We start from the raw sequence: 15,740 nt of genomic DNA on the forward strand, positions 1-15,740 counted from the left end.
CCTTGCAGTGTGGATATAACTATAATCCCAATGGCTCTTCTCGCCACACACCCAGCAAAGATCTTTGCTCTTTGTTTCCCCTTCTTGAAATAGGTGGTCTAGGTGACTCGCTTGTTCTTATCCTTGAACTTGTGGGTATTTTTCTGCATCATACTGACAGCAACACGTCTCTCGGCTCCAACATTGTGTGTGTATTTTGCCCTTGCCTTCTCTTAAAAATCCAGAGAGCCAATGATATTCTTAACAAAAACTCATGCCTCTGATGTTTCAGAGAAGTGGCGAAGTTCCTCCACGAAGGGGAAGCTTAGCGACAATGTATCCTGCGACACACTTGTCTGGTAGCACACACTAGAGGAGCTCGAGTTCCTTTGCCATTATCTGTAGCTCATGAGCATGTTCCACTACAGATCAGTCTCAACCATTTTGTTGTCATTGAATTGCTCCACAGCATACAATTCACCTCCAGCATCAGCGGCACTGAATTTTACGTCCAGTGCATCCTATAGTTCCTTCTCATTTCAGATGTGCAGAGAAGCATCAAGCAACTTGTCTCCAAGCACACTTAGGATGGCACCCGCAAAGAGTACGGTGGCCTCCCGAACTCTTTATCCTCATCAGGAGTAAGCAGACCTCTGGGAGTACCATCCGCAACTCGACGCACGCCCATAGCAGTGAGCCACAAGTAGGTCTTAGTCTACCATCTTTTGAAATAAGAACCCGTAAACGGGATCGGTTTGAGTGCAGGAGCAAAACCGAATGGTGAAAATTGCCTTAGCATATAAAGTTTATGAATTGTTAAATGATTAGGCAATTTCCAAGTGAGTTTAATTATCGAAAGCAATATCACAGATGCACTAGCCTACACATCAGACTAACAACATGCAACATATCTAAATATGGAATAAATAGTAGTGCCAGATTTGAGATGAGAAGCACATAGTCACAACTGGGAAAGTCGCTCCAGCATCATCATGACCGTTGTTGATGCCGTCCATGATGTTGTAGAGGCCAAATCTGTGGATGAAGCAGGAGAGAACCTGATGCTTTTTTTTTAATAATATTTACCATAGTACTCCTAAGTCCTAATTAAGAATTCATATTCTCAACACGACAGGGCTATTGCATAATAAATAATCTGACATCGTGCAACAAGGATGAACGAATAATTACGTGGATGCGTTTATGGCTGAGTAGGAACTGGTAAAGAATCGGAGAACATTTTTGTTTCACTACAATCAATCATCAAGAAACAGAAGTTTTTTTTTTGTGAATTATCAAGAAACAGAAGCTGCAAAGCAGGTACACAAACTCAATTCGGCTCCCATGTTCCTACATTATTACACTGCCGTGATAGTCCGCGTTTTCAGGAAGCGGATTCTGTTTTCATGTAATGTAACTCAAACCAACAAATATGGTGCGGGGGGGGGGTGGGAGGGTGGTGGGCCCGATGACGATGCTGGGCGCTATCTCCACTGATTTTTTCTCCTACTGTTGCTCGAAAAAGAAAACGATTTTGAAGTCGCCCGTCCCAGCAAGCCACCTCAACACATCATGTCGCAGTTCCAAGTAGACACCTTTGGAAAAAATTAAAATTTTAAAAACCTATAAACTACTATGATACCACTACTAGTATCTAACATGCCACAAAATTTCAAATCTACATACATAATACAAATCGAGATAAAAGATATACAGTTAAACACTGGATAGTATCAAGCTGATGACCAGGCTATAAAGCTAAAATCTTATTTGGAGCTAGCCACGATCAATCAAGAAGGGTAAGACGGACAATGTATGATTTTCCGTCTTGGGTTACACGAAATAAACCTTACTATCCGTCGCCACAGATGTAGCAAGTGGCAACATGCATACAAATTATACACATACAAAAAAAAGTTCTTGCTGTACACCAGAAGATATCATTGGCAAAACTGCCGCACCTCCAAGTTCTAATGAACTGCCAACCGCTGGAGATGATCCATGAAGACCTGGAAGCTTGCATCATCTGTGAATATGACATCCCCTCCAGGAGGCGGAGGGTTGTCAGAGTTATACGTCACAGATGGATTAAGCTTTGCCAGTAAGAATCGAGCCTGCAATTCCATAAATAAAGTAAAAGTAAATAAATTATATGAAATGCTGATCGTTTTTAATCTGGCACTGAGTATGCTTTCAAAACACTAACTGATCATCAGTGACTTATTAATTGCTATTCGCAGGCCAAAATTTGACCATCCCGTTCAAAAATTATTAAAACTGTGAGCATTTACTAAAATTTATATGTGATCTAAATCCACTGTAGTTGCAACTATCACTGCAGGTTCAGGAATTGCACTCCTGACTCCAAAGGTCATGTCCAATGCGATGCTTGCAACTTGCAAGGGAAGTTAGGGACTAAATTCCCAGCCATGTTGCCAGTGTGGGATGTTTCACGCTTCAGGGTTGGCATTGTCGCTAACGAGTCCAGCTTGTATAAATTTATCTAAGCACCTTGTTGCATGGGAGGTACAAGCTCTTCCATGCGGGGTTTTGACATGAGATCGATTTTCCTCTATAAGAGTTCTTTTGCAGATTGCACTGACAGATTAAGTAGAAACAAATTACCTGAGAACCATATTGATCGCAGACAACCAAACGAGGCACAGGAAAGCGTTCCTTGATTACCGAATCAGCTTCCTCCTTGGGGTCACGCAACAATTTAGCAAACACCTGAACATTATACAAGATCAGCTTTTCGAGATGGCTGTTGCATATAGTACTATATTTAAAGCAGTTCACATGATTTTTCTTAACATGCATACTAATTATACACCATCAAATGCAAAATATCTAGCATTCATGTTTTCTATGAACTTCTTGGAAAAAAATTAGAAAAAATCCACAGATAAATTTTCCACAAACTTGCAATAAAGGCAACATGGAGCAGAAAAATTATTCTATTGTTATCATGATTTTTGGGCAACGAAAATTTACCTCATGCCCTTCTTGATCTTGGTAACCAGCCTTTCGCCACTGTGCGATCGTTATCCCATGAAATACGACAATGGTAAAATAAGAATCCAACAAAAGGATCCTGTCAGGAGCAATTGCAGTTACATCCAATAGCACAGGCTCTGGTTCTGACTGAAATGAATATGATATAAGCGATGGCTGGATCATCACAACTGCATTCGCTACATTCTCTCTGTTTAACATCATCCTGAAATAAGCAGTTTCATCTGGACTATTATTGAAAACCTGCATCGGGTAATTAACTATGAGCAAAGAGAAATATAATTTCCACTTGATCTTTTAATCAGCATGACTCACTGAATTAGGGCAAAAAAAAATGCTTTACCTGAACAAACTGAGAGCGTCTCAAGTTAAATATAAACTGCGGAAAAATTGATAGGCGCGGCGATAAACTGAAAGATGAAGGTGTTTCCTTCTGATAGTCTCCAAATTTCGAACATAAGCTAATCAACGCTCGGTCAAGCCATCTTACAGGGTCAAAATCAACCTGAAAGAAACACCAACAACATGCTATAAAAAGAGGAATATAGCAAGCTTTACATATAGGAATAGTCAAAGATGGAACTCATGTCAGAACATGCAAGCAGCAACAATAACTGTGGCAGAAAATTATAACTGAAACTAATTGAGTGCTTGAGGAGCGAACTGTTTCCTTTATGGTCAAAGTTTGTTTCCTATGCAATTTATAAGAGGTTTCCTCTTAGAGCTCGTTTGGCTTCCATCATTTGGGGCTGGAATCAAGTGATTCATTTGTGATTCCGAGAATAACCTTGTTTGGCTGCCACGGAATTGGTATTATAATTCAGTTGAGAATTCCATGGATTTCATCCCATGCCTAACCTTAATTCCTCTTGGTACCTTGTCATTTCTGTAAATTTGCTGAATGAAATGATATCATCAATTTCATTTCTGCCAAATGAAACAAAATGATGGGTGCCAAACGAACTCTTAATGGTTTCATTTCTAACAAAGCATGTGTGGCATGCCTACTTAGAAACTGAGTTTATGTATGTCATCCTTTTTAGACGATGTCTTCTTATAGAAGAAGTGGTTAAAGGAGAAATCTCAAGCATTATAATTGGAATGTACCGATCTAGTGTGACATCTAATCCAATGTAGGAAACCTTTTGATCCTCCTAGGCTCCTACTAATGTGGTGATTTCAATTTTCTTCACATCCTCAATCAATAAGATAATTTTTAGGATTGCTCTCTTTATCGGACTAAAGTATTGCCTCCAACCCAGCAAATGGACCAAGTAAATATTTCATAAAACTACAGAATAAATGAACAAACTAGCACAAACTACAAACTGTCAGACCAATTTCACAGAGCTACAGATTTAAGGATTATTTGTATCATGAAACTAATGGGCTGTAGGGTGTGTCCATATTTTTTTGAGAAAACGTGAAGGACCTTAGCATCTCATTTCATTGAACAGATAGGGTTGAGTTTACAGGCCTCCTAAGAGGTGAATTACAGCATAGAAATAAAAAGCCCTAGTGTACGTCTCAGGTTGTCGGCAGAACACTCTCAAACCAAGTGCGCCGGCCTGCGCCCAGAGGGCTGCCTCGCCCTTCATCGTGGACATGATTTTGCTGAAGGAGGGTCGTGCCCCTTGAAAGACACAAGCATTCCGGTGTTTCTAGAGCATCCAGGGCACGAGCAGTGCAGTGGTTCCTAGGCCTTTACGCAGTGGCTTCAGGGTTGCCAGGTTTCACAGCGACAAGCCAGTCGATCAGAGAAGTATCAGCGTTGCTTGGGGGCCTACAGGTCATCCGAAGCCAGGACAAAACTTTGTGCCAACCCTGGTTGGAGAATGGGCATTCGATGAGCAGGTGGCACATGGTCTCTGCCTCCTGGTCACAGAGCATGCAGCGAGGGGCGGATCCAGGATTTGACCATAGCGCGCGCGGGGGGGGGGGATGCGCTGACCTGACAGGAACTAGTGTTTTTTTTGCAACTGTACACACCAATACTTTGTTTGGATTTTTATTTTTTCACATATATATAATAAATACAATGACACAATTTTTACAACAATAGGTTCAAATTCAGCTTTATGATTGCTTACAAGATCGTGTTAGTTAATACCTCGTAATGGTGCTGATATAAGTCTAAGCAGAATCTGAATTTTTAGGGCACAAGGATCCAAGGTGACTTACAAAAAGCAATAAGTTATGTTGGTGTTTTTTCTCTTCATGTTTTATCTAAAAGAAGTCTAACTAAATTAAAGAAAAGATAAAATTGGATCTCTAACTCTTATCTAACAGATTAGAAACAAATGTGTTATCCATTATTACAACATCAAACTAGAAAAACATAACGGTCATACCCTGGAAAATAATCTATTGGTGAATTCACTCGACGATACGGCATGCGGCAAGCCGACAACGGTAGACGTCGCAGCATCGCTGAGTGCCTGAGTTATGATGCGGAAGAGGAGAAGGACAATCTCAGTAGCAGCCTCTTCCGGACGGTCAGTAACAGCGAGAGGTATGGTTGATACTTCCATAGCTTGCACGGGTGGAGGTGGCGGCGATCGATCATCTAGTAATACTAGTAGAGGAAACAGACCGCTAAGGGTTCCAACCACTCCATGCCTCCGATACGCTGATCTACAGGACGCTGAGTAGATCGTGTGGCAGTTAGCCTAAGCCAATCCATGTGCTAGTTGGGCTCTGGCCTCTGGGACATGTGGCAGCAAGGCTTTTAGTTAAATGGCCGTATAAAAGTCTAATTAGCAATGTAATTAGTTATGGCCACTGTTTGTTCATGGGGGTGGCCGATCGTTGGGGGTGGCCAGGCCCCCGCTTGCCCCGCCTTGGATCCGCCCCTGATGCAGCGAGGATGATGTTGTAGGCCGTGGCGTTCAAGACGATCTGCCGTCCAGCAACGATCTTGGAAGGCCAGCCACTGGAAGAACTTCACCCGCGGTGGTGCCCAGGCTTTCTAGATGTGTTTCCAAGCCGGGCAAGCTAGCGAGCCGTGGAACTTGGCCAGGTATGCTGACTGTGCCATGTAGGTGCCGCTGGCAGTCCATCGCCAATGAAGGTGGTCAGACTCGGACCTGAGAGTAGTCCCCTCGATCATCTGCCAGAGCAGAAGGTACTGGCCTATCTCCTGAATTATCAGGATGCGTCCATATCCCCCCACCCGGTCTGACCACCGGCTCACATAGGTCAAATTACAAAACCATGGACTCCACGCACCACGTCAAATCGCTTGACTACCAATTCAACTGAACGAATTTCAGCATGGAGCTGGTCCACGACTCAGAGTATGACGTGACTCGTCCTACAATTCATAGTTTTGTGATACAAGTTGGCCCTAAATCTGTGGTTCTGCAAAATGGCCCTTAAATCTGTAGACTTGTTATTAGACCTGGAGTTTTGCTAAATTTACTTGAACAATAAGCAAACTCTATATTATATTAGATTAAACTTTTTTTTTGACTATTTACTGTATGGCAAAAGCCACACAGCCCAACTTTTTTTGGGGGAGTTGAGTTGGAAGCCGTGGGAAGCACCTCGAGAGGTGCTTTTTCTTGTCTGGCTGTTTCGTGGGTGGCTTTGGCAAAGCCCACAACAAAGCCGATCCCTTTGTTTTGATTGGGTCAGTGGTGGAACCACACCTGAGCTGTGTAGTCAAATGAGAACACAGTTTTTCAACAATATAAGCTGAAAGTGTGCAAAAAAGAACTAAAAATGGGATTTCTATTTTCGTGCCCTCAGGTCCTTAGTTTTTCCCTGCTCCTTAGTTTTCTCTCAGTTTTCTCCAAGCTCTTGTCTGAAACCAAAGGAGCTCGAACGGGAGGATTCCCATTTAGTTGACCGTTCCGTGCTGATATGTGGGGCCGCGTCGCGTGGGGCTGGTAGAAAGGGACCGCATGGGAGAGGACGAGACTGCGTTTGGTTGTATGTGAGAGCTCGGTTCTGTCTCTCTCGGCCCAAATTGGCATTTTCATAGCGCTTTTTTCCCCTCTCTCTGTTCTCTCTTTTCACCAAATTAGTATCAAATCTAGAGAAGCTTCTACTTCTGTCTTTCTTCAATGATTGTTACCTTTTGGCCCTCGTTTTTTGGCCAATATGGTAACAAATCTAGTAGCAAATCTAGAAGCTAGTATAGGATAAATTCACTGCAACATAATAAATCTAGAAAACTAAGTATAATACATAAACTGCATACAAAAGCAGCCAATGACGATGTTAATGTTCACGACAAACTAAGCTCAAAATAATACAAGACGCAATGTATGGCCAACATGAAGATTAGGATACCCAAGGATGAATGAATTTGTTCTTCATTCAGCATATATTTCTTCGTCGCTCCATTCTCTGATCTTAAGGAAATATTCATTGAACTCCTTCCATCTGTGCAGCCAATACATCCTCCAAACGGTATGGCCTTTGTTCATTTCTCAGACCGTAGTTTCCTAATCTATCCACACGTACTGGCCACTTATCCCATGCCTTTATATCATCAAAGTATGCAGCCAGGTCGAAGTGTCGGGTGCACTCTGGTGTCGACGAAGATACACCGGATATAATGGACTAAGAAGACACGACTGCCAATGTTACTGACGGCATGGAGAGAGCGGCTCTTAGTGTCCACACGGTACACCAATGGTTGACCTTCCTCCAAATGTCTGTTGTCACTGCCGCCGCCCAACAACACAAGCAGCAGATCACCATCCGACTTCACAAGGTAGAACTTGTCATTTCCAAGTTCTAGAAATGAAAATAGTGTCTCCATGTTTACAGTGCTCGCGCGCTGCTCCAACTGGACATTATTGGTGCACACTAATTTTCCGAACTCAAAATTGTTCACAACTATTGCATACAATTCACCATTGAACGGGGTAATGCAACGCAGAGAATGGTGCTCGATCGAAAATCTTCCTTTTCCCCAATCTTCATCTATACCCTTAGTTGGAGTGCTCTCATCGACCCAAGCAATTTCCGCCGGGTAATCTATGGAAACGAAGACCATAGTCGGGGACTTCATTACAACGACGAACTCCAAAATAACAGATGGTATCTGCACGTCAAACATAGTGTTCAGTGTCTTTGTGAGTGGGTTCAGAAGCCGTATCATGTGCGGTTGGTTTTTCAGGCAAGCACGATGACGCCACAGCAAAAGCCGACGAAGTAGTATCTAAAATATATTGATGAAGATAACATTCAGCACTAAGATGTTTACGATTAAAAATAAAATAGATTAACTCTATAGATATGGAGGAATTTGAACCTTGCATGAACTTCCGTTAGATCGATGGTGACGTAGCGGGATGTGCGGAGGTGGAGGAAGGTGAACTCAGCGGCGCGTGGAAGGGTGTGTTCTACCATGATCCATTCGTGCAGGTGATGTCGGGCTCAGGTAAACCTGAGCGCCAATTTCTACAAACTTGTCTCAAAGCAGAGTAGGTGTCCACGTACTCCTCGTTCGCAGTAAGCAGTCGCCGATCTTGTGAAGTGGTCCATCGCTAGTAAGCAGCCTCAAAGCAGTTCCGTGAACTGGGCCTCTCTCATGGCTTGCGGACCACTTCACAAGATCGGCGACTGGCGAACGAGAAGTACGTGGACACCTAATCTGCTTTGAGGCAAGTTTGTAGAAATTGGCGCTCAGGTTTACCTGAGCCCGACGTGCACCTGCAAAAATGGATCATGGTAGAACACGCTCTTCCACGCGCCGCTGAGTCCACCTTCGCACATCCCGCTACGTCACCATCGATCTAACGGAAGTTCATGCAAGGTTCAAATTCCTCCATACCTATAGAGTTAATCTAATTTTATGTTCAATCGTAAACATCTTAATGTTGAATGTTATCTTCATCAATATGTTTTAGATACTACTTCGTCGGCTTTTGTCGTGGCGTCATCGTGCTTGCCCCGAAGAACCAGCCGCACAAGATATGGCTTCTGGACCCACTCACAAAGACATTGAACACCGTTATTCTGGAGTCAGTCGCTGTAATGAAGTCCCCGACTATGGTCTTCGTTTCCACAGATTACCCGGCGGAAATTGCTTTGGGTCGATGAGAGCACTCCAGCTAAGGTTATATATGAAGATTGGGGAGAAGGAAGATTTTCGATGGAGCACCATTCTCTGCGTTGCATTACCCCGTTCAATGGTGAATTGTATGCAATAGCTGTGAACAATTTTGAGTTCGGAAAATTAGTGTGCACCAACAATATCCAGTTGGAGCAGCGCGCGAGCATTATCAATATGGAGACAGTATTTTTATTTCCAGAACTTGAAAATGACAAGTTCTACCTTGTGAAGTCGGATGGTGATCTACTGCTTGTGTTGTTGGGCGGCGGCAGTGACAACAAGCATTTGGAGGAAGGTCAGCCATTGGTGTACCGTGTGGACACTGAGAGCCACTCTCTCCATCGTGCCTTCTTCGTCCATTATATTCGGTGTATCTCCATCGACACCAAAGTGCACCCGACACTTCGACCTGGCTACATCTACTACGCGGATTTGGGTTATATCCGAGAGTACTTTGATGATATAAAGACCTGAGATGAGTGGCCACTACGTGTGGATAGATTAGGAAACTACGGTCTGAGAAATGAACAAAGGTTATAACGTTTGGAGGATGTATTGGCTGCACACTGCAGACGGAAGGAGTTCAATGAATATTTCCTTCAGGTCAGAGAATGGAGCGACGAAGAAATATGTTGAATGAAGAACAAATTCATTCATCTATCCTAATCCTCATGTTGGCCATACATTGCGCCTTGTATTATTTTCAGCTTAGTTTGTCGTGAAAATTAACATCGTTATTGGCTGTTGTATGCAGTTTATGTATTATATTTAGTTTTCTGGATTTATTATGCTGCTGTGAATTTATCCTATACTAGCTTCTAGATTTGCTACTAGATTTATTACCATATAAGGCAAAAAATGAGGACCAAAAGGCAACAATCATTGAAGAAAGATAGAAATAGAAGCTTCTCTAGATTTGATACTAATTTGGTGAAAAGAGAGAGAACTGTTACAGAGAGAGAGAGGAAAAAGGCGCTCTGAAAAATGCCTATTTGGGCCAAGAGAGACAGAATCGAGCTCTCACGTACAACCAAACGTTGTCCCTTTCTACTAGTCTCACGCGACGCGGCCCCACATGTCAGCATGGAACAGTCAACTAAACGGGAATCCTCCCATCCGAGCTCCTTCTGAGGGTTTCACAAGGGCTTGGGGAAAACTTAGGAAAAACTAAGGAGCTGTGGAAAACGGAGTACAACTAAGGACTTGAGGGCACGAAAATAGAAATGCCATTAAAAATTTATACAAACACATGTATTTGACTACACAGCATTAAGCTGACAACACAGAGTTGTTATCCTGGCTCCACCAATGGATTTGGTGGCTTATTTCCGTGGAAATCCAGTAGAAGCACAAACAAAGAGGCCCTTAATTCTGTATTCTTAATTCCACAAGTCTAAGCACATATAATGTTTATAGGTCTGACTCGACTTACCCCCTAAGTCACAAACTCTTGTGCAGGACCTAGGTCAGGATGAAATAATGAAACTGGGTTTAACACATTTTTCTACAAGCAAACTGTAAATTTGCCACGAACAATCCTAACAGAAAAGGAAGGCTGTTGTATATATATCGCATAAACAGAAGATATGCAAGGCTGAATTTCATGCTTCCAAATTTTTTATGATGCTATATTTGATCTCCAAAACATAAAGGATGGTCTGTCATGGCCACATTAAGTGTTGAAACAATTTAATGAGAGTAACAGGCTACCAGAAAGTACCTCAGCTTCCATCTTGAATGAGACCAAGCGTGCCATGACTGCTGCTGCTGCCTCTTGATCGAAGCCAGTTATTAGCTCCTACAGCACATGAAATAATCCAATAAGTAACAATATTGCATTGCTTTTCTTTCTAAAAGAATTGAGGAAACACTGAAACACTGGGTAGGGTAACACAATGAAATGGGTTCAGTAGAATTGTTCAGCTAACTAAATTCTGAGAAATGGGTACAACCGAAAGGAGAAAACATTTAAAAGAAAAAAAATATCATCAAGGTGCACGAAGTAAAACTTACCTGCACACTGCCAGAACCAGCAACCCATCTTCTCAAAATTGTAGTCGATCGCAATCTCATCTGGCCATCATGATGCTGATAACTGCATGTGGCACCTCCAAGTCAGACACATATACTTCTGCAACAGTATCAACTGTTCAACAAGGAGATGGAAGGGGGATAGCAGATTCCATACTAGGTCAAGAATTGGAAGTAGAACTCATTTTTCGATTGATCGGTTGTGTCTGGGGCATCTTTTCTGACAATATCAAATACTAGGCATAGTGATGTTTTCTTGTCTAGACCACACATCTTCCAAGCGCTAGTGTTCCCCTGACCTACCACTGTATCTGAGGATAGAGGACTTTTCTGCAGAAGCAGCAACATGCCAAAAGACTAATAAGTACAGAATACAGCCATCATTCTAAGACAGTAACATGTAACTAAGCACATACTGTACCTTCTCAAGGGAAGTACAAGGTCCAATGATGCCTTGAATTTTGACATCCTTGGAGCAGTTGATCTCAAATATACCACTGCAAAAATAATGTAAATACATAAACAGATGGTTCAATAACAAAGCTGTACTGTGGCAGGTTACTCGGTGGCATTAATGTATTTTACACCCTTGAAACTGCCGTTTCATGTATGACGAACCTATGTGGATGATTAGAACGAAGTATATGTATCACACAAGCACTTTTGTCTCGAGAAACATAGTCAATTAGTGCATCAGAATTCAAAATTAAATCCCAATCAGTACTGGGGAGCACTATACTTATCTATGATGGTCATAGATGCCTTTGAAAATAAATTAAAAGCAGCAAGTGACAATACTGGTTGCAGTAAAAATAGAGTCAAAGCAATTCCCAAAATATATTTGCAGAGAAGACAAACCAAACATAAATATGCTACATGCAGCTAAACAAAGCAGGCAGAAGAGTATCTTTACTTGAACGATAAGCCAAGGTCATTATCGCTTGACTGAAAAATGCGTCTAAGTGAATCTTTAAAAACAGAATGGCCAAAACTTTCTGCAAGCACAACTATTCCCCCAGTTCTCTCCACTGCAACCTTCATCTCGGCAACACCAACCTGAGGAATTAGAATATATTAGTAACCATATCAAGGCGGCTGTGCATAGACATTGGAAGATCATGCATAAGTTAACAGTGTGCTGTGATTAGCCAACTAACAATAGTTTTTCGCTGACATTTGGCCTTATACTTTTTTTTGACAAATCCTATTGCATAGGCACTTTAGATAGTTACCAAAAGAGGGTGGTTTGTACATTATCAGTGACTTGTCAGTTGTACTCAGAATGGGTCGTCATTCCTCTATGTATTCTCTACTCTCTTAGCTGGTAAAATTTGCCAAAGTTTCTCTAACAAATCGGGTTAAGAGAAGTTTACATTATGAGATTAGGTGCATCCACCTGAATTCTGAAATAACAGTATCTTGCAGTCATGGAACTTCCAAGACAATAAAGGCTTGCACGAGTAGTATCAATTTAGTGACTGAAATAGCATGATACACAATCATAATAAAAATCATGGGACTTCCAAGACAAAAAAAAAATGCTTACACAAATAGTTTCAAGGCAATAAATGCTTCACCTAATATTTTTCACATTATGGTGAGACAAGCATGCTTATGCGGTAGCAGTGTATGTATGAATGATACACAGCAACACTGGTTCAAGTCTACTACATTGGAGTGACCAAAACCGAGAAAATAAACAGTATTCTCATTATCAAACTAATGCTTGTTCTTGACGAAGAAAAGGTGATATGGATAATCTATACAACAAAGGACAAACCTGATCAAGTGCACATGCAAATAGATCAAGCACATGCCCTTGATGCACAAGCTGACTTGCAATCTCCTCGTAGAACTTAACAGCTTTGTTATAAAGTGGAGCAGAACCTTTATCGAGGTCTTTGTGTGAACGAATTGGCTCTGATAAGGGCTTAGATATTATCTGACATTACACAAAAAAATATCATCAGAATGTATTAATGTATCAAGCTATTTTCTAACGAAAACCCAGGTTCTGTATCATGCTATTTCCCAAGGATAACCCCAACTTCTCAACAAAAAAAAAATCTCCAAACTGGAGTATTACCGCGAAAAATGTTGTATACTCTTATTCCCTGGAACTTACTTTATCAGAAAAGGCACCATAATTTTAAATGAGTTATGAGCTAACTTAAGTACAAAAGTTGGGTCAGCTTCACTACAGAGAATACATAAGAAACTATCTCTGGAACAGCAAAGCACAGAGCAAGTGAGCAAACCCACAAACATCCATCACATGGACTCTAAATACATAATACCTGGGTATGTCCATCACATATCAACATCAAGGTTTCATCTTTGTTTTACAGTAAAAGGATCAACCTAGGTAATAACTCAGCATGGGGTCGTCCAAGGTCCATATTGAACTTATTACTTTAATAAAGCAGCTAAACTAGCTAGTTGGGACTAACTCACAACTATTAGTAAGCACACGAGCTGAACTGGGCAAGGGACAAGGGTGTTAGAAATACTCCAAAGCATGCTAAGAAATGTTGAATAATTATTGCTGGGGGTAGGGACATGTTTCTGCCCTTATCACTGTGGCATGACCAGAGCACGGAGGGTTGTACATGTACAACATCAACAAAGAAGAAAATAAGATGTGATATTCGTTGCAGAAATGACTTACAGAACCAGGTCCCTCTGTAGACGGACCACCTATAAATGCCATAATTCTAGCACCTGATCCAGGTACACAAACCCCCAACAGACCGGCTGCAACACTTAACGCAGCACCAGTGCATCTTGATGCTCGCTGATCAGCAGAAACAGGCCACGGGTCCTTTTGCAGTTCTTCTATAACCTGCAGAAATAGAAAACAAACATCAACAATTTGCAACTGATTATTTTTCCAAAAATATTATTTTGCGATAGAGAAATAATAAATATTGCATTAGAGACCTAAAATTTGCTCAAGTTCCTGGATAAGTAAGGAGAGTTCTTAACTGAATTCAACATAAACTCGCACTCAGAAGCAGGCAACAGGAACCTAGCAATACTTTCTGCTGAAAGACCATCCCTTGCGCCAGCAATCACACCTGTTTTTGGTTTTGTTTTCCCTGCAAAGAAACCCATTTGCTCAAGAATTTGATCCTTGGTAACCTCCTTTGTCCCCCTGAACACATATGACTTAGGCAACAAGCCAAAACCTAATTCATGCACCTACATGGATCAACATGTATTCCTATCAATTTTTTGATCAGAAGATTAAGCACTGAAATAGTTATGAGAGAAAGGCGAATATAACCTGCACATATGTCCCGAAAGTTATAAATCCGACGAGGGAATGGTCCGGCAATAGCTCAACAGCTTGCGCTAGAGCAGACTTCAGATAGCCAATTTCCTCCTCAATTATGCAAGTGTCAACAACAAAGAGGAAGACTGGTGGCGATACAGGCCCTGTTTCGGCAGTGGCCACGTACTCAACAGTAGCATATTGAGGATATAGTTCGGTAGGTAGGTTGGTTTGCGAAACAGAAGAGTATTGCTGGGGGAAGTGGTTGCGGTGAAAGCAGAATGGGCAGAGCCACAATTTTGAATTGAAGTCAACCATCGAGAAGGGGTTGAGGATGGAACGGCAAATGCGACAGCGGAGGGGAGCATAAGGAAGAACAGGAATTTCGGTGTTCGGGTTGAGAGGAGTATATATGGCAGAAACAGGGACAACACAGTTAGCGGCATCCTGCTTGGTGCCCGGTATGACATTCCAGGTCATCCTTACCCCATCTTGCATCTCGAGTTGCAGGAACTCAGCCATTCTCTGTGGTCAGGCTCTACCTGAAGCACGAGGCTGTCTGATCTGCATGACAAGTAATAACCAATTAATATAGGACTTAAACAGGCACAGCACGAGGCTGTCTGAACTGCATGACAATTAATAATAACCAATTAATAGCGGACTTAAACAGGCACGTGTGGGCCAGTTAAACCCCCGAATTTCTGGGAAATCAAGGTCCTAGAACAATCCAATCGAATTCGCGAGTAAATGGATGGATCAAAATCGAAGTATCTTGTCTTGGAAAAGGATGAACCGAATCAGACCAACCTAAGCAAGCTAAGTTAGGGTTCGCGTAGCGGCAGATATCAAGCTGGGCGTATTTCCTGCCCGGCGGGCGACGGCCCAATAGAGAGAAGCGGGGACGATAGTACCTTCGCCGTCGAGGTGGCGAGTCTTCGGCCTGCGCTGTACTTCTCTTCCCCGGCGGCGGCGGCGGCGACGAGAGGTATTTCCGCGGCGCTGGAGTCGGAGCGGGGGAGCTGGGGGTTCTGACCCGTTCTGGGTCTATTGGGCAGGAACGGAGAAACCCCGAAAACCACACCAAGTGAAGATACTTTTCTCTCCCGGTTTTTGTCACAAACTGAGCCGGAAATTCAATTCGGCTCCCGGGTGCATATGCTCCCTCTACCAAAAAATTATATTTCGAAATATCAAAAAACTTGGACAAAAAATTCTACATGTACATCTCCATAATATACGTGTGTTCGTCAAGTTTCACGAAAAACCAATATTTTGTATGGTCTATATAAAAAAGAGAAAGTTTATCTTGTAAAAAGCATTATTTTTAGCACTGAATTTTGTCTTTTTTACACACGTCACATGATAAGT

At 42.1% G+C, this 15,740-nt stretch overlaps 1 protein-coding gene across 1 annotated transcript; it reads right to left on the bottom strand.

Annotated features, from left to right (window-relative positions):
- Positions 1 to 1,639: 1,639 nt before the first annotated feature.
- Positions 1,640 to 15,439, bottom strand: LOC127323902 (protein transport protein SEC23 C). Its single transcript, XM_051352003.2, has 14 exons — positions 15,284 to 15,439; positions 14,382 to 14,933; positions 14,081 to 14,296; positions 13,764 to 13,937; positions 12,876 to 13,037; positions 12,009 to 12,151; positions 11,517 to 11,592; positions 11,253 to 11,425; positions 11,078 to 11,159; positions 10,785 to 10,862; positions 3,338 to 3,499; positions 2,974 to 3,237; positions 2,605 to 2,709; positions 1,640 to 2,093 (listed from the first exon to the last, which is right to left on the bottom strand). The coding sequence occupies exons 2-14, from the start codon at positions 14,889 to 14,891 to the stop codon at positions 1,950 to 1,952; spliced, it is 2,289 nt and encodes a 762-aa protein (XP_051207963.1). The 5' UTR covers positions 14,892 to 14,933; positions 15,284 to 15,439; the 3' UTR covers positions 1,640 to 1,949.
- Positions 15,440 to 15,740: the final 301 nt, after the last annotated feature.

The sequence above is a fragment of the Lolium perenne genome, chromosome 7 (assembly GCF_019359855.2).
Source record: "Lolium perenne isolate Kyuss_39 chromosome 7, Kyuss_2.0, whole genome shotgun sequence".
NCBI lineage: Eukaryota > Viridiplantae > Streptophyta > Magnoliopsida > Poales > Poaceae > Lolium > Lolium perenne.

Excerpts from the sequence above, each read along its gene's own strand:
- LOC127323902 (XM_051352003.2), bottom strand. The coding sequence starts at position 14,891 with ATGGCTGAGTTCCTGCAACTCGAGATGCAAGATGGGGTAAGGATGACC. Across the intron at positions 13,938-14,080 it reads GCGAGTTTATGTTGAATTCA|GTTATAGAAGAACTGCAAAA; the intron begins GTTAAGAACTCT and ends CTATTTCTGCAG. Across the intron at positions 2,094-2,604 it reads GCGATCAATATGGTTCTCAG|GCTCGATTCTTACTGGCAAA; the intron begins GTAATTTGTTTC and ends ATGGAATTGCAG.